Here is a 16,912-nt window from a genome sequence, read left to right on the forward strand (position 1 = left end):
TTCACCTGTCCGGCAGGCTCCGCCCCTATGCTAATCTCCACCAACCCTCTACCTTTCCGGCGGGTTCCGCCCCCTATGCTAATATCCACCAACCCTCTACCTCGCCGGCGGGCCCGCCTCCTATGCTAATGAACCCTCTCCCACAAGGCAGCGCGCGGGCGGACACGGTCTTTGTGCCGGCCTGGGGCTCCACCAAGGCGCCGCGGCAGCATGAGCGGCTCAGGCGCTGCGGGGGCGTCGGCCAGCCCCGCGCCACCCGCGCAGGAGGAGGGCATGACGTGGTGGTACCGTTGGCTGTGTCGCCTGTCAGGCGTGCTGGGGGCCATCTGTGAGTACCCGGCCGGGGAAGGAACCCGCACGGGTCAGGTTTTGGCCAGACGCGGCGAAGCCGCTGGGAGCCGGCGCCCTCGGGGTTGCGGTGGTTGCCGACCTCGGGCCTGGGCTTGGCCCCGAGACTGAGTTGGTGGTTCTGGGGCCATCAAAAGGGGAGCAGAGTCTCCCTGAGGTCGCCTGCCCTTTCCTACCTGGGCGAGGTGGGACAGCTGTTCCCAACCTTTGAGCAAAGCTTGTTCCTATGTGGGGCGGGTGCAGATCTGGTCAGACTGTGGCAGGAAGGCACTGACTGGGAAGTTTGCTGAGTGAGGGTCAGGTTGTGCAGGGGACAGGTGTTCCCTGAGGGCAGCTGGACAGTGGGCAGAAGGAGGCAACCTCTCCTTTGGATCCTCACTCTCCATTCTCTCTGCGGTCCACTCTGTTCATGCTGTCCTCCCTGCCTCTCAGTGGCCCTCCTTATACCCTCCAGATCTGCCAGGCACACACCCCAACCTCAAGTTACTAGGAGAATGGGCTGTCTTAGCACAGGCTCAGAGAAGACAAAAGGATTGAAGATCTGCCACACAGGTGAAGATCATGTTGCCAGCCTTCCAAAGCAAATAGGAGTCCATTGGCATGTCTGCTTTCAACACTGTCACTTCTTGGAGCTTCAGGGCTGGTCTGGTCTTTGGAGTTGCGGGGATTCCAGTGTCTGCTTGGCACAGGGGGCTGGAGGCTTACAGGGGCAAACTCTTTTGCTCTCCTGCCAGAAGGAGCACCTGGGCATCTGCAAGCCCCAGCCTTGTGGTGAGCGAGGTGGAAGTTCTGGCAGGATGAGGCAGGGTTAGGAGCCTGCTGCAGGCAAGGTAGTTCCTATCCAAAGGCATAGCTCCTGCCCATTTGGGAGAGGTTGGTGGGGTGGAGGTCAGATTCTCTCAAGGATAGTTAGCTGTTTCCTGGCAGATCAGGTGGGCGTTACTGAGGGTGGCAGTGGTCAGTGATGGAGAAAGGAAAGGTCCTGATCATGGCTTGCAGGTTGCCATCCTCCCTCCATCTTGGTCAGCGTGGCCTACCTGACTCCCAGGTTGACCCTGGAGTCCCATCCAATTCTGTTCTTCTCAAAGTGGGGTTGCCCCAAGAGTACTGGTGCTGTGTTGGGGCCACAAGTAAACTTCAGGAGACCTGTGGCACACCCTGAAGGGTCTGCTGCACCTGTGCATTTTGAGGGGGACATTGTCTTATGAGTACCAAATAGTATACCACAGGGCAGAACGCACACATGCAGGTGTTCTAGAGGGGCAGTGTTGCACACCTGTGCTCCCAGCTACTCAGTGCACTGAGGCAGGAGGATCACAAGTTTGGGACCAACCTCTGCAACGTTGGAGACCCTGTCTTAGAATTAAGAAAGGAATGGGGATGTGGTTTAGTGGTAGAGCACCCCTGGGTTCAATCCCCCAGTTACCCCCATCTCACACACACACCCGAGAGGGAGAGGGAGTGGGGAAGGAGAGATACAACAGGGATTGTTTTAGAGATGTAACGGGTTTCTACAAGAGCGTGCACCTGGCTGGTCACTTTGGGATAGGGTTGCCCTCCCTGAGTTGAGAGGCCTTGGGGAGTTGGAGGGGTCTTAACCCCGGTCCTAAGGCCATCTGGAGGGATTAGCCAGGAGAAGAGAGGGCTGCGTGGCAACATCCCCTTAACACGGAAGACGCGGGCATTGGCAATCCTGGATGGACACCCATTAACTGCACATTGTCAAGGACTCCTGACTGGAGCTGTCTGTCTTGGACCTGGTCCTCCCCAAAGCCTGTGTTGTAAGGGCAGTGGGGGCAGCATCAGGGCTGCAGGCGGGGATGCTGACTGCAGCAGGCAGCACAGGCTCCTCAGGTGAGACCAAGCCCAGCTACTCCTGGGCAGAAGCCATGCCATCCTTTGGCTCTCTGAAGGGGCAGTCAGTCCCCTGCATCTGTGACCGAGGGGAACCTTGCAGCTTGAGGCACGTTGATAAGAATGCCAAGGGCCACTTTTGAGTGCGTGGCACAGGAGGCAGTCCCACTCAGTTCCGGTCACTTATCCGGTTTCTTCCTGCATCGCCTACCGTCTGCATAGGGTTACATGGGAAAATGGAAAACGGCAGAATCCCAGGGCCAGGTGGAGGGATCAGGTGCAGAGGAGCTGCTGCAAGTTTAATGAGCTGGTTGCTGATTGCTGTCAGAGGGCTAGTGTCCCTTCCTGCCCTTTCCTGGCCACCACTTGGGCTTGCTTCCCACCCAGCTCCCAGCTCCCTGGAATGGCCTGGCAGCTCCTAAAGCTCCTGCTGCAGCTAGGCTGTGGTAGTGGGTGCAACAGCCCCTGCTCTGAGGTGCAGATGGGAAGAGAGGGGCATCAGGGATCCACATTCGGGGCAGCGGAGGACACGCCATCCCCTCTGGCCCCGTGGTGTTCTCACATCGGGTAGGTTGGCTACATACAGGGAAGGCCACTCAGCTGCTAGAGAGAGCTGAGCCAACTCCTGTCTCTCTGGTCCTGATGGCTGTTACACAGGAGAAGGAGCCCCTTTTCCCAAAGTCCCAGCCAAGGACTCCAAGTCTGAGGATTCCTTATATGGCCAGCCCATGAGTGGAGACAGTGGCCCTCACTCAGGCTCTGTCCTGAGCCTTTGAGTGACTTTATTCTTTAATCCTAACCACCTGCGAGGTGGCTGGATTCAGAGGACAGGTCCCTCCGGGCCTCAGAATGAAGTTGGGGGACGTCCTCCCAAGTCCAGCTTCGAGGTCCTGGACGAGCTGCTTCACCTCTCCAGCCTCCTGGCTTAGAGGGAGCCTTGAGCTGATTGGAGGGCTGAGCTCTAGCCGAGTTCTCAGGGCCGCCCCACGCCTCCCAGGCAGCCCTTCCATCAGCTCTGCCACCTCCCTGCTGACTCCTGCTGTGCTGCTTCTTTCAAGCTTGTGCCATCTCCGGACTCTTCAGCTGCATCACTATCTACCCTCTGAAAATTGCCGCTGGCGTGTGGATGATGTGAGTAGCACGTGGCTGTCCTGCCTGGCGGGGATTGGGGCCTGCGGACTTCAGGTACTGCGCGGGCCTTTCCTCCTTCCCACTCACCCTTGTTCAGGTTTCTTAATGAGGAGTCGGGGGATGCCCGCCTGTGCCTTTCCTGGGTGCAGAATTGAGATGGTAAACAGTCCTTGAGCGTCCGTTGAGTCGGGCTCTTCAGACCCCTCTTCCAGCGTGATGTACCTGCCCCCTGGGAGCTCCTGGGCTATAGTATGGAAGGGCTGTGGTCAGGGTGGCCAGGAGGGAGCTGGCCTGATCTGGGAGAGGGCGGTGCTGCTGGGAGGTGGTGAGCAGTGCCAGAGGCGGCCCTGCGGGAGAAGCAGCCCTGTGCTGTGCGGGAGCCGGGGTTGCCACGCCACGGGTGAGCCCCTGCCCATGGACAGGCACAGGCAGGGCGGGGACTGATGCAGTGCAGCTCTGGCACATGGTGTGGCACTGTGCTGTATACTTGCTGGTGTCCACAAGGGGCTGCAAGGGGCACTCGGGACAAGAGGCAGGCCCTGCCCTCAGACCTTAGGCCTGGGGGAGACTCGGGGCAGGTGGAGGGGGACAGAGGCCTGTGCTGGCCTGAAGCAGCAGGGGTGGAGGCTGGTGAGTGGGGCATGGGAGGGTCCACTGGGCGGATGCGGTGCTGTCTTGGAGGCCAGGGCAGCGACTAAGAGTTAAAAGAAAATTCCTGCCCGGGGCTCCAGTCCTGGGGCTGCATCTCTGTAAACGAGGTAGTGATGGCACTTTTCCTTTCAGGCTTGGGCAGACAGCCTGGCACACAGGGCTCAGTGCCTGGTAGCTGGCCATTACCCACGGGACAGGGCAGAAGCCCCAGGGGTCAGCTGCTCCCAGTGAGCGTGCTGGGGTAGAAGGCCTTTGAGCACCTTCCTCCCAGTGTGGGCTCCCACGGCCCTGCGTCTGCCTAGCCTGTCTGTCCCTGGGCTCAGGACTCCATGGGGTCGGGCACCCATCATCATGCCTGCCTGACTGTGGGTGGCCTGGTGACTCTGCTGTCTGTCCTCCCTGGGATGGTGATGTAGGTGATGGTGGAACTGTGGGTGCTCTGCATGGCTGAGCTTGCTGTGGGCTCAGTGCCACTTGAGAGGGTCTTGTTCCTCTGTCACAGCCAAGAAGGACGACGGAGCCAGACGGCCAGCCTCTTCCATCTTGAGTGCTCAGTTCAGGCAGGGGCATGGGGGTGTGGGCACAGCTGGGGGTGAAGTGCTTGGAAGAGGCTCCCTGGGGATAGCTGCTCCCTGCCCTGGAGTAGCTGGGCACTTCCTGGGTTGGGTGGGAAGGGTGGTCTTCCTCATGGTGCTGGTTTGCCCCTGGCTGTGGGTTGTCACCCAGCTGTCCCTCTCTCCCGCCCTTGCCCTAGCATGAACGCCTTCGTGCTGTTGCTGTGTGAGGCGCCCTTCTGCTGCCAGTTCGTGGAGTTTGCAAACACAGTGGCTGAGAGGGTGGACCGGCTGCGCTCCTGGCAGAAGGCTCTCTTCTACTGTGGGTGAGGGACTGCTGGGCAGAGCCCCTGACACGGTTCCCCAAAACCCTGCTGGCAACAGGACCAGAAGGGCCACTGGTGAGGGTGGATGGGGCAGGTGCTGGTGCATGGGCTTCCTCTCTGGAGTGGGACTTGGTGGCCTCGGGTGGAATGACTACATGATGGCTGCTGACGAGCGTGGCCTAGCGGTCCCACATCTGGGCATCCAGTCTGTGAGGGTCAAAGATGGATGGGGTTGAAGTGCCTGCAGCTTTGTGTGCAGTGAGACAGTGGTAGGCTCTGGGGGTTTGGTCCCTTGGTGGGGAGTTAGCAGATGTGGATCTGAAGGGGCCTTGCTGTGTGGCCTTTCACAGCAGCTTGGTTGGCCTAGGTGTCCTGATGAGAGCTGGAAACGCAGGACGGGGCTTGGAAATATCATGGCCTCTAAATGTGCTTTGGGTCTACTTTCCTGTTTCCCACAAGTTCAGTATGTGGCTCTTCACATCACAGTCACCAGACAGAATGCCTGCAAGTAACTCCTTAGGCGGGAGCTCTGAGAGCAGGCCCTTTGCACGGGAGGCTGTTATTGTTCCTGATTATCTTTAAGATAAGTGCAGACTAGTGCTGCCTGGCAGCCTGCTCCTGAGAGCACAGACGCTGGTTTCTGCAGGCCCTCCTGTGTCAGAATGGTGAAGGATGACAGGATCAGAGACCCCCCCCCCTTTTTTTTCTTTTTGGTATTAGGGATTGGACCCAGAGGCAGTTAACCACTGAGCCATGTCCCTGGCCTTTTTTTTTTTTTTTTTTTTTGAGACAGGGTCTCACTAGGTTGTTAACAGCTTTGCCAGGTTGCTGAGGCTGGCCTCGAACCTGCAATCCTCCTGCCTTAGCCTCCTGAGCCATTGGGGTTACATGTGTGCACCACTGTACCCAGCTGCATTTTCTTATTTGAGGACTTTCTGGTTACTTCACAGCCTGTTAGTGTATCACTTAGCAGGTTATGTGTGTTTCTTTATTAAAGATTGCATACCTCCTTACATTTCCTGCACATATTTTCTGGCCTGTTGTTTGCCTTGAGTTTTATTTTGAAGGTCTCCCCTGGGCTGTCCCTTCCTGTGGTTTCTGTTGTTACTTTATTGCAGAGGTGCCTGGACTTATGATGGGGTCTTGGCCCACACATCCACTGCACGTCAGGTGTGCATGCACTGTTCTGCACCCAGGTGCCACCACTCAGCTCAGTGACGTCATGTGTGTGCAGAGCCTTTCGGCCATTCATGTGAACATTATGAGATGATGCCCTGACATGTGTCCAGAGCCTAGGAAGGATCAAAACCCAGATTCTAAGCACAGTTTCCACTGTGAGCCTGCAACCCTTTTGCACCATCGTAAAATTAAAAAAACAAACAAAAAAAAAACAACTCTAAGTTGAACCATCGCAAGCCAAGGTCAGACAGTCTGTAACTTGAAATGTGCAGCTGCAGTAACATCTAGAATGGAAACTCAGGTGGCATGCAGCTGGTGGAGTCTGACCTCCTCTCAGGAAGGTGGGACAGCCATTTTCCTGGCTGACCCAGGAGTCACTGCTGCTCTGGTGGCCAAGATCAAGAATCAGCTGCTGGGATTTTAAAGCCAGAGCAGATCACAGGCCAGGTGGCACCCAGCTGGGTGGGAACTGACCTGGGCTGTGCCTTGCACAGGTCTGCACTGAGGAGCCTGAGGCCAGGGGTCTGAGGTGGGGACCCTACCTGTCAAGCTTCGGCTGGTTCTACTGTCCTAACAACAGCACTTGCTCAGTACCTATGGTTTCCAGGCCCCAGGTCAGCTTGGTAGTTGGCACAACTCACCCCGGTCAGTCTGAGGCCTGACCTTATGTCACAGCAAAGGACTGAGCTTTAGAGCTAAGCAACTTGGTCACAGGGATTTTTATGAAGAGATTCTCTGGGCACAGCCTCTCTCTATGAACAGGGAGGGCTTTGGACTCTTTGTAGGTCACAGACCTTGCTGAGAATCTGATGAGAGCTTTGGCTCCTCACCCCAGTAAGGCACAGGTGCTGGCAGCCTGTTGGGGCTACCTCACGGCTTCAGAAGCCCCACCTGAACATGTGTCCCTGTTGGGTTCTGAGGATCCTTCTCCCCATCCCCCCACCAGAAGTCTGGAGGGATGGTGGTGGCACAGAGTGGCAGTGCCCCTTGACCTCTGTCTCTCCCCTAGGATGGCCATCGTCCCCATCATCATGAGCCTGAGCCTGACCACACTGCTGGGCAATGCCATCGCCTTTGCCACAGGGGTGCTGTATGGACTTGCTGCCTTGGGCAAAAAGTGCGTCTGGGTGGGCCTCCTGCCTCCTGCTGTCCAGGGGGGAGGGCTGAGGGTGGACTCTGTTGTCCAGCTATGGGAGTTGAGGCACAGGGGTTGCCAGTGGCTCATCAGTTCTCTAGGGAATGCAGGCAAGACCACTGGGTGGCCTTTGGGTGGCCCGTGTCACTCTGATTGGCCTCCGTCCATCCAGAGTGTGTAGACCCCTCATAGCCCATTGCCACCCTCCCTGAATAGATTTTCTCAACCCAACATCCAGGCAGCCTGTGCCAGTTTCAGAAGTGACCAGCCCTTTGTCCCCTAGCAGTAGCCTCTGTCTGGGGAACCAGAGGCCCAGTAGGCTCTGCCTGCAGTCATGCCTGGATTGGGTGGTAGCCAGGAGGGCTGGGCCTGAGGCTGGGCCCTGCAGAACACCCCCGCTCTCTCCCCAGGGGTGATGCCATCTCCTATGCCCGGATCCAGCAGCAGAGACAGCAGGCAGACGAAGAGAAGCTGGCAGAGACCCTGGAGGGGGAGCTGTGACGAGTCCACAGGGGTCCATGGGCTTCTCTGGAGGAGGCAGAGCACCAGCCCTATGGGACAGCCTGGGAGAGGACCCCCCCACTGCCTGACCCTCTTCTGCCAGCCTGTTCTCCAAGCCTGGAGCCCTGACTTGGCTGGTGCTCAGGGCCTGGGCTGTATGGCCCATCTCAGTGCAGTGGGGATGGCCACCTGGCCTGATCCTGCCAGCCTGGCTTAGTGGACTGGGCTTCTGGTGGGTCTGCAGGCCCCACGTGATAGGGTCCACCCCAGGCCTAGGAGCAGCTTTCCCCAGACACACTGGCCCTGGCTGGGAGTTGAGGGGCATGTCACCTGGGCTCCGGACTCCCCAACCAGGTCCCTGAGGCCCAAGCACTGAAGCTTAGGGAAAGTCTCCCAGCTCTCCTGGCAGGTGGAGTTCCAATCCTGCCCAATTTCCCTGTCCTCAAGGCAGAGGTTGGGGAGAACAATGTCTCCAAGCTGACTGCTGCTGTCCAGGGACATGGCCAGTCCTCTGGGAGGGAGCCCATAGTGCTCCCAAGATGCACCCCTGCCCCCACAGCAAGCCTGGCAGTGGCTGGCTGGTCAGGTGGACCCCCTCCCAGTCCCTGGCCTGTTGGACAGGCTCCTCCAGGCACCCTAGCTGCTCTGCCTTCTCAGCTGACCCAGGCTGCTGGCTTCTGCCTCTCACTCCACCTCAGGCCCTGGTGCTAAGGGGGTGGGGAGTGGTGCTCATAAGGTCCCACCCACTCCTCTGCTGTGGTCCTGTGGGTGGTAGCAGCTGCAGCAGCCTATAGTAGGGACTGAGCTTGGTCCACCTCAGGTATGCTTGCCAGCCTGCCCCTGGGGAGCTTCCTGCCTTTGTAGAGCTGGGCAAAAGCCAGAGCCCATCTCCCCCACAGAGCTGTATCCCCTGTCCCAGTGCCAGGCCACCAGGCACAAGCCTCTATGCAGGCGCATGGGGAAGCGGGGACCCCTCCTGGATGTATCTGTTCATGGCCCCCATCCTCCTCCCACACTGCTGACTCTTCCTCCTGCCCTGTGGCCTTGACCCTGGTTTGATTAGCAGATTGGCTCTTGGCCACTAAGCATATGTCTGACAAGGTCTGGCCACACCTCGATGGACCTGGGCAGAATAGGCTGCTGTGGAAAACGCTGCATCTGGGCCCAGCTCCCTGTCTCCCTCCCTCCCAAACCCCCAGGTGGGCCTGCAGTGGGCCCCCAGAACTCAGGGACTGGCTCTTGCTCCCAGGAAAGCAGCCCCAGGTCTGTTTCCCAGGGGGAACACACAGGCCTGGAGAGTTTGGGGCTGGGAGCAGGGCCTCTGCCCAGCACTGCCCCAGGACATGTCAGTGGGGTCTGGAGTGGGCCTTGGCCCTCCAAGATCCTGGCCAGGCTCAGTCCTAGGTTGGTGGGACACGTGCCTTCAGGGTTCCTTAAGGGCTACCATCCTCAGGCCCATGCTGGGCTCAAAGGGCTATGCGTGTGTGTGCAGTGGTAAGACCCGTCTACCTCCCGGGAGGAGCAGCCCTGCCTGCCCCCCTGCTCACTTGTCTGGGTGTGGGGCTTGAGTCACTCCTGCCAGGCCCCAACCCATTCAGAGGGACCTTGCTGCAGGTACAGGGAGAGGAGGTGCTGGCTGTGCTATTAAGGAAGGTGACATCCACCTTGAGGGGAAACCCATTGCTGGGCTGGGCAGGCCATAGGGTGGGTCCGAGGCAGAGTGGTCACAGGCCAGAGTGGGGTGTTGCTTGCCAGGAGATTCCCAGGTGGCCTGCAGTCAGCTCTGAAGGCCCGCATCGGGGGCGGGGGACATCACTGGGACTCCAGCCCCACACCTCCTCTGTGCCCGTTCCTGGTGTGCTCTTCCACGCGGCTGCATTTTGAGCAGTAAAGCAGGGCTGCAGTTCCTCCGCTTGCTCTCTGCTGTTACCTTCTGTCTCTGGCGCCTGTCAGCAGTAGGGATACCCGTGTCCATGATGGCGGAGCAGGAGCTGCTGGCCCAGGAGTAACTGAAGGCCCTGTCAGCCTGCTTAGATGGGGAAAGGGGCTCCAAGGTGACACACCAGGAAGAGCCAGGCCCCAAGGTGGACCCACCACACTGCCCCTCCTGCCTCTCTGCTGCACTGAGCTCAAGTCCAGAGTGACCATGAATTTAGGGCCCTACTAGGGCAGCAGGCTCTGAAGCCATGGCCGGTGTCTGGTCTGGCCTGCCTGCAAGGGTGGGGAGCCTCCTCCAGCTAAAGACCCCACTCCTTCCTCCATAGGGCTGCAGGCCCAACTTATTTATTTTTGTAAATAGGGTGAACACAGTTTGCAGATGGTTGCCCCTATCCCTGAGGTGGGGCTGATGTGGGGCAAGTGGCTGTCCTGTGCCCTGGCCTCTGGAAGTAGGGCATGTGTTGCTGCATGATGTCCACAGACCCTCCTGTCCACACCAAGACGCCTGGAGGAGGCCAAGTGATGATGTTCCTGTGCTGAGCCAATGCCACCTCCAGTGCTGCTCTGTCCTCCACACGGCCTGGCACACGCCAAGGGCCAGCCTGAGAGCCAGCAGGTCTGTGCCACCTCCTGCAGGCCGCCTGAGCCGGAGCGTGCTGCCTGTCCAGTCAGAAGCAGGTCCTGGTTGACCCTGTGCTGCGGCTCATAGGAGTGACGGCTGCACCACGTCCCGGCTGCAGGGCATGGGTTTGTGGCCACCGTGGAGGCTGGCCACCTGGCAGGTAGATCCCTGGCCTAGTGCAGGAAGGACCTCCTCCTGCTGCTGAAGAAGGACTCGATCTGCTCCAGGGAGCGGCCCTTGGTCTCAGGCACACAGCAGCCCGTGAACACTAGGCTCACCAGGCAGATGGCCGCGAAGAAGAAGAAGGGCACCTGGAGGCTGAAGGCTTTCTGAGGGGGGAAGTGGAAGGTGGGTCACACAGGAGGCCTGTGGGGCCTCTCCCAGGACCTGCCTCCCTGGGGGTCCTCTTGGGGCTGGTCTAGGTGTTCCTGGAGTCTCCGCTCTGCACCCTCTAGCAGCAGTGTGTGCCCAGCTCTGTGCTCCGCCCTGGCCCAGGCCGCTCCAGTCAGCTGCTCATGGGATTTTGGAGCAGGGCTGGTTCTGGTGCCACCAGGGCCTGCTGGCTGCAGCAGGAGATGGGCTGGTGAGTGGGCAGCGCCTGGGATGGCAAGCCTGAGTGTGGATGTTGTGCTCTCAGCTGCTGGCAGAGCTCCAGGCTGTGTCCTGGCCTGGAGGGGACCTGACTTCTCAGAACAGTTCCCCAACTCATTCTCGTATCTTAAAACGCAGGGGCCATGGTGTGCTGCGCCCTGACCATCCTCAGCCTTCTAGTAAGGGCACATGCTCTTCTCCCAGGAACACTGTGGGGTTGGGTCACTTCGCAGAAGGCCTGGCACCACACAGGGGCCCATGGCAAACACTTACCACCACCAGCAGGAAGGACTTGGTGAGGACGAAGGCGGTGAGCCAGCTGACCAGCACACAGAGCCCTGAGGCTACGCCACGGGCACGCAAGGGCAGGATCTCCGACATGAGCAGCCAGGTGATGGGCCCCCAGCCCATGGCATATCCTGCCAGGAGAGGGGAGAGTGGCGGGGGGGCACACAGGGTCTGTCCCCACCTCTCCAGCCTCCCCCCTCAGTAGACAAACAGGACAGCAGTAGGGCCCCTGCCTCACCCGCGAGACAGCCCCTCACCCAGGCCATCACCCCACCCCTAGGAACCCCAGTCCTACCCATGATGAAGAACATGGTGGCCAGGAGGGGCACCAGAGTGAGGTAGCTGGTGGGTGTGGCCGGGGGCTGCTCTGTGCCCGCCAAGGACAGGGTCTCGAGGCTCACAGTGCTGTTGGGGGTCAGAGGCCTTGGACCAAATTGGACATACAGCCCCAGCGTCAGGTTGGCAGCAAACATGATGGTTGCTGTGGACACAGGTGGCCCTCAGGGGCCAGGACCCTCTGAGCCATGGCTCTCCTGGGGGAACCGTCATGCTCTGTGGCACCCTGAGCCGGGCAGCATGGCTGGCTTGGGACAGGCCTCCCACAGGGTAGCACACACACTGCCAGCCCTGGTCTGGGCTCCCCTCACCCCTGGTGTGTTGCTCACCCGAGCTCCAGCAGGCTTTCTGGAGAAGCTGGCTGGTGCCAGGTGCTGGGGAGGCCCCAGGTGGCTGTGCCCTAGCTCTGGCACAAGTGGCAGTGGGTAGAGACACTGTGGGTGGGAGGGGAGAAGTGGGGCAGGGAGCCTCACCCGACACGAAGAGCAGGACCTTGCGGCCAGCCAGATCCATGGTGAAGGCCGCGATCAGCACGGACAGAAGCCTCACGGCTCCCACAATGGCTGCATCATCCTTGGGGGGCTGTGGGGAGGAGACCCCTGAGGCTGAGATGACTGGCCTGCTGCTCCTGTCCCTGCTTCTCACCCCACCTGGTTGCCTAAGGCTCTGCAGGGTGCTCAGACCCAAGGCCACAGCCACAGGCACCCTGGAGTGCCGAGTGCCTGCTGTATGCCAGGCACTTCCTCTGCACACCACCCTGGGGTTCCCAGCAGGGCACATCTACCATGCTCACCACTGAGCCCACTGTCCCAGGAAACCTGCTGTTCTCAAATCCTCTCCACTGCGTCTGGACAGGGGTCTTGGCAGCCTTGCTGCTGTCTCCCTCCCACAGGGACAGCTGGCGTCCCAGGAAAGTGGCAGCCTCCCTGAGGAGGCAGCAGGGCTCTGGGCAGAATCCTGGTATGGAGGTGGTGGTGCTGCGTTTCTATTAAATCAGTTTCCTCCATCATCTTGCATAATTTATTTAAAACCATTTAAACTTTACTTAAAAACAAATTCTGAGAGCAGGCGCGTGGCCCAGAGACAGGAAGAACCCTTTGGCCTCCACACATGAGGGTGTGCATGCCCGAACTCTGGCACAGCAGGGCCTGGGGCTGGGGGCTGGGGATCGGGGCTGAGCGGGTCTGCCAGCCCACCTGGACTCAGGCAGGCGCTCACCAGCAGCACGGCCGTGCTGTCGAAGATGGACTGCAGGTAGACCAGTATGGGCGTGATGCCTGTCAGCTGCTGCAGGAAACGCATGAGCAGGGCAATGAGCACCGGCCGGTACATGTGGGGGTCCCGGGCCTCTGCCCACGACACTCGGCTGCTCTGGAACACAAGACCGCTGCTGAGGGAGCTGCACTGGCCACTCTTGGGGCTGGGGAGACCCCGCTGATGGAGACAGCCCCAGCTCTGGGTCAGCTGTAACCACCTTATTCCAAGAAAAGCAACCTGGGTTTGAAGAGGCCTAGTAACTAGCTCAGGCCACATGGAACCACAGTTGCCTGGGGTGGGTCCACCAGCCCCAGCCCCCAAACACACCTGTCTCCGGACATTGTCCTGGATCTGCTCGAACTCCCAGTGGACGTCTGCATCTGCTGGGCGCAGCCAGGTCAGTGCCTGCAGTGCCTCCTCATCCCTGCCGCGGGAGAGCAGGAACCGTGGCGAGTTGGGCATGAAGCTGAGCAGCAGGACCATGACGAGCACAGGCCCCTCCCCGGCCACAGCCAGCCAACGCCAGGGCAGCAGGAGGCCTGGAGGAGGGGAGCGTGGCAGACACACACAGCTCCTGCACTGCAACCTCTGGACAGCCTCATCTGCCCTGTGAGTCGAGTCCTTCCCTGAATGCCCTGGTCTGTGATGGAGGCAGGGAGGAGCTATGGGGAGTGCCTGGCCCCTGGCAGGTAGCAAGAGGTCCTGGGAGGGTCTGAAGGGCCAGAGGAGGGGAGGGACAGGGTGGGCAGGCCAGGCCCAGGCCTCCACGCCACCTGCCCAGGCTGCTGCACGAGGCTCTCCCCTACACTGGTCCACCTTAGCTGTTCATGACTTGAGGCCTCCTGCTGCTCGAAGGTGACCCAGACTGCTGGTCCAGATGCCCTTACTGGGCCTCATGAATATGGGGACAGGATGGGGTGGTGGCCCACTGGCGCAGGGGACCAGGTCTCTTTCCTCTAAGCCCTGGGTTCCTTCTGGGCATGTCCTTTCCCTTTCCAAAGTCTGCAGTGCTCCCCCGAGCCTGCAAGGTGCAGGATACTTGCCAAGGGCGTAGAGAGACAGCGATCCGAACACTGCCATGAGCTGCGGCGTGGCCCCCAGGGCCCCACGGACACCAGCAGGGGCGATCTCAGATACGTACACCTGCAAGACACCCATCTGGCCAGGCTCTGGAGAGCACGCTCACAGGGCAAGTGACCCTGTGAGCCTTGGGAGGTGAGGTTGCTGGGGTGACCCGCTCTGGATGGTGACCAGCTGCATACTCTCAAGCCTCAGCTTCCTGACTGCAAGGCAGTGGGATGACTCAGCTCTGAGTGGGGATGGAGGCTGGGCAGTCATAGGTCTGGGGGGCACTCAGACCTAGGGGCTGAGCAGGTGTGTCTTCCTCAGTGACCTTCGTCCCCACCCTGACCTCATCAGGGTGCTGACTGGGTATGGGTAGATGAGATGACAAGACGCCAGGGCAGGTATGGGGCAGGGACTTCCCCATTGCTCAATGTGGGTCTTCTCCAGTTGAGAAATGCATCTGACTGCGGTCAAGAAACAGGGTAGGAAGTAGGGGGAGTCTAGGATGGGGACAGTTTCCTGAAATCAGGGACCTTGGTGGGGGGTGGTGAGCAGAGGCTCCCTGGGCAGCCAGAGGGGACAGCAAGCATATTCTCACTGACCATAGGCCCGAGGCCAGAAGACCTAAGCAAGTAGTGGCCATGCCAAGGCAGCGGGACACGTCCTGGCCTTACCGGGATGCAGGCCGCCGTGAGTCCCCCAGCAAAGCCAGTGAGCGTCCTCCCCAACAGCAGCATCCAGAGGCCATGGGCGCCTGCCATGAGCGCGTACCCCGCCGCAGAGGGGATCGCAGAGAACATGATGCTGAGCTTCCGTCCCAGGAGGTCATTGAGGACCATGGCACTGAGGCCCCCAGCAGCAGCTCCCAGGGTGAACACAGACTGCAGAGGAGGGGTGCAGGCATGTGTGTGGGGCCGGGAGCACCCCCACCCCATCAGAGCCAGGGGCAGCTTCTTCCCCAGGCAACCCCAGGAGCGAGCCCCAGACCCAGGCCCACTATGATGGTAAGCCTCCAGTCTCCGGAAGTGTGCATGCAGCATGCGCACAACCATTTAAATTTTAGGGGTCTTGCCCTAGGGAGGAGGTGGGGCCACACATCTACAGTGGTTCTCTGTCTAATATTTTAACATAGGGGACTCTGACTTGAAGGTCCCAGGATGTTCCTGAATTCCCTGAAGATGGTGGCTAGGACCCAGTCTCAACACCACTACTCATCAGCAGTGGGGCATGGGCACAAGGTTTAGCTTGTGCCAGCCTGTTTCTCCAGATGTATTATGTTTTTTTTTTTTTTTAATTTTGTTTTTATGGTGCTGGGGATTGAACCCAGGGCCTTGTGCATGTGAGGCAAGCACTCTACCAACTGAGCTCTATCCCCAGCCCCTCCAGCTGTATTATGGGAGAACAACAGAACCCACCTCACAGGTCGGCCAAGTGTCCACACAGACCTGGCACAAAGTGCTCAGTAAACACTAGGTCTTTTCCTCTTAGCCACCAGGCTGTGATTGGAATCTGAGGCTATTTAGATTTTAATTCTAGAATCCAGGGTGTCCTCCTCTCCTCTCCGCTCATGGCCTCTGGATGCTGCTGTTGGAGATCTTGATCTTTCCCAGCTGGTTCTGGTCCCACTGGCACCTGATACCCCTGTCCCCTCCATCCATCCAGAGGGGTGTCTGCTGTGGCAGACTGACTGTGGGCCTGGGGAACCCTCACCCTCTGGGAGACCTTGGGGGCACCATACCTGTTCTGTCCCAGGTTTTCTCCACTGGCTTTCACTTCCTGGTTCATTGCTATGATCTGGCCTCCCCCCACCAACCAGCAGCCAGGAGTGTGTGAGGGAGGGGGTGGACTCTCAAGGAGGGCTCTTGGGAAATCCCTAGCAGTGGGCAAAGCTCAGAGGGTTCATGCTCCCCTACCCGACTCCTTCCAGCTTCAACCGTGGTCCTTACCCCAAACCAGGATGCCTGAGTTTTGGTCAGATGCAGATCTGGGTCTGAGGAGTGCTCAAGGGCTGGGATGACAGGGGACGTGTAGACCAGGGCATACCCAAAGCTGAAATTGCCCAGCACCGCAGCAAAGGTGGCCAAGAACACCCTTTTGTTCTGCAGGGCCCTGGTGGTGGGGGTGGGACAAAAGAATCAGGGTCTGAGCCTCTTTTCCCTGAGCTGCTGACTCTTTTGAGCCCAGCGGCTGCCGGGCTGGTCAGATTGACACCTCCCCAGGGCCTGAGGGCTGCCACCTGGAAATTCCCAGGGCGTCAGCCTGTGGCTGTGGTACTTTTTTCCAGGAGAGGAAGCTTGGGTTTTGCCCCCAGCTCTGCTTCTGAAAGCTTTCTGTGTGGCCTTAGGCAAGTCCCTCACCCTCTCCCTGTCTATGACAGCTGGGCCTGTCAGTCTTTGGGATGGTCCCTTCCCTAAGGAGGACCAGCTTCTTCAGCAAGGTTAGGTACATGAGGGCAGAAAGGAGCCAAACGGTCCTGGTGGCTACTCACCCAGGGTGGAGCCAGCTCCCGCTGGAGCGACCAGAGCCACCTGGCCCAGTCCCCGCCCGTCCCCCACGCCCAGCGACTCTCACCCGACCCGCGCCCTCTCTCCGGGCGACGGGGGCGGCTTCTCGGGGAAGGTGTCATAGTCCAGGCCCTCAGCTCCCAGCAGGGGCTCCTGCATGGCCCGCGCGAGCACGCTCCAGCCGGCGGGACGCGGCCAGGCCAGCGCTGGAGCATCCGCGGGGGCTGCAAATCGCGGCCGGCGCGCCCAGGCCCCGCCCCTCAGCCGCGATTGGCTACGGGGCGGCCCTGCAGAGCCGCGCCGGCCAATGGGGCAGCCGCACACCCGCGGATGGTGGGATGCCGATCCCGCCGGGCGCGGCCGCCGCCCGCGCCCCTAGGTCGCCGCTCTGCAGCGGAAAGCCGCGCCCGAGTAGGCGAGGGTGGAGTGGTAGGGGTGCCCTGGCGGAGCCGTCCCGGGCCCAACCCAGCGGTGCAGCGAGTTCTGCAGAGGAGACGGAAACCCAGAGAGGCGTAGCCGCTCGCCAAGGTCACACAGCGAACGCTCGTCTCGCTCTGACTGCTCTCCACTCCACCTGCCATACGCGTCGCAGTGTCGCCTCTATCCCTGGCTTCCTCTCCATTGGGTGACCA

The 16,912-nt window shown here is 59.9% G+C and overlaps 2 protein-coding genes across 4 annotated transcripts; one reads left to right on the plus strand and one right to left on the minus strand.

Annotated features, from left to right (window-relative positions):
* The first annotated feature begins 175 nt into the window (after positions 1 to 175).
* On the plus strand, positions 176 to 7,779 carry Cacfd1 (calcium channel flower domain containing 1). 2 transcript variants are annotated; one of them, XM_026395576.2, is made up of 5 exons: positions 176 to 328; positions 3,261 to 3,333; positions 4,739 to 4,864; positions 7,053 to 7,160; positions 7,589 to 7,779. In XM_026395576.2, the coding sequence occupies exons 1-5, from the start codon at positions 211 to 213 to the stop codon at positions 7,677 to 7,679; spliced, it is 516 nt and encodes a 171-aa protein (XP_026251361.1). In that variant the 5' UTR covers positions 176 to 210; the 3' UTR covers positions 7,680 to 7,779. The 2 variants fall into 2 exon arrangements, with proteins under 2 accessions (XP_026251361.1, XP_026251362.1); XM_026395577.2 differs by lacking the exon at positions 4,739 to 4,864.
* Positions 7,780 to 9,540: 1,761 nt separating this feature from the next.
* Positions 9,541 to 16,511, minus strand: Slc2a6 (solute carrier family 2 member 6). 2 transcript variants are annotated; one of them, XM_026395570.2, is made up of 10 exons: positions 16,348 to 16,511; positions 15,723 to 15,885; positions 14,451 to 14,657; positions 13,755 to 13,854; positions 13,039 to 13,250; positions 12,673 to 12,825; positions 11,928 to 12,036; positions 11,414 to 11,599; positions 11,104 to 11,249; positions 9,541 to 10,568 (listed from the first exon to the last, which is right to left on the minus strand). In XM_026395570.2, the coding sequence occupies exons 1-10, from the start codon at positions 16,437 to 16,439 to the stop codon at positions 10,413 to 10,415; spliced, it is 1,524 nt and encodes a 507-aa protein (XP_026251355.1). In that variant the 5' UTR covers positions 16,440 to 16,511; the 3' UTR covers positions 9,541 to 10,412. The 2 variants fall into 2 exon arrangements, with proteins under 2 accessions (XP_026251355.1, XP_026251356.1); XM_026395571.2 differs by having other exon boundaries at positions 10,418 to 10,564.
* Positions 16,512 to 16,912: the final 401 nt, after the last annotated feature.

This window comes from Urocitellus parryii, chromosome 4, assembly GCF_045843805.1.
Source record: "Urocitellus parryii isolate mUroPar1 chromosome 4, mUroPar1.hap1, whole genome shotgun sequence".
NCBI lineage: Eukaryota > Metazoa > Chordata > Mammalia > Rodentia > Sciuridae > Urocitellus > Urocitellus parryii.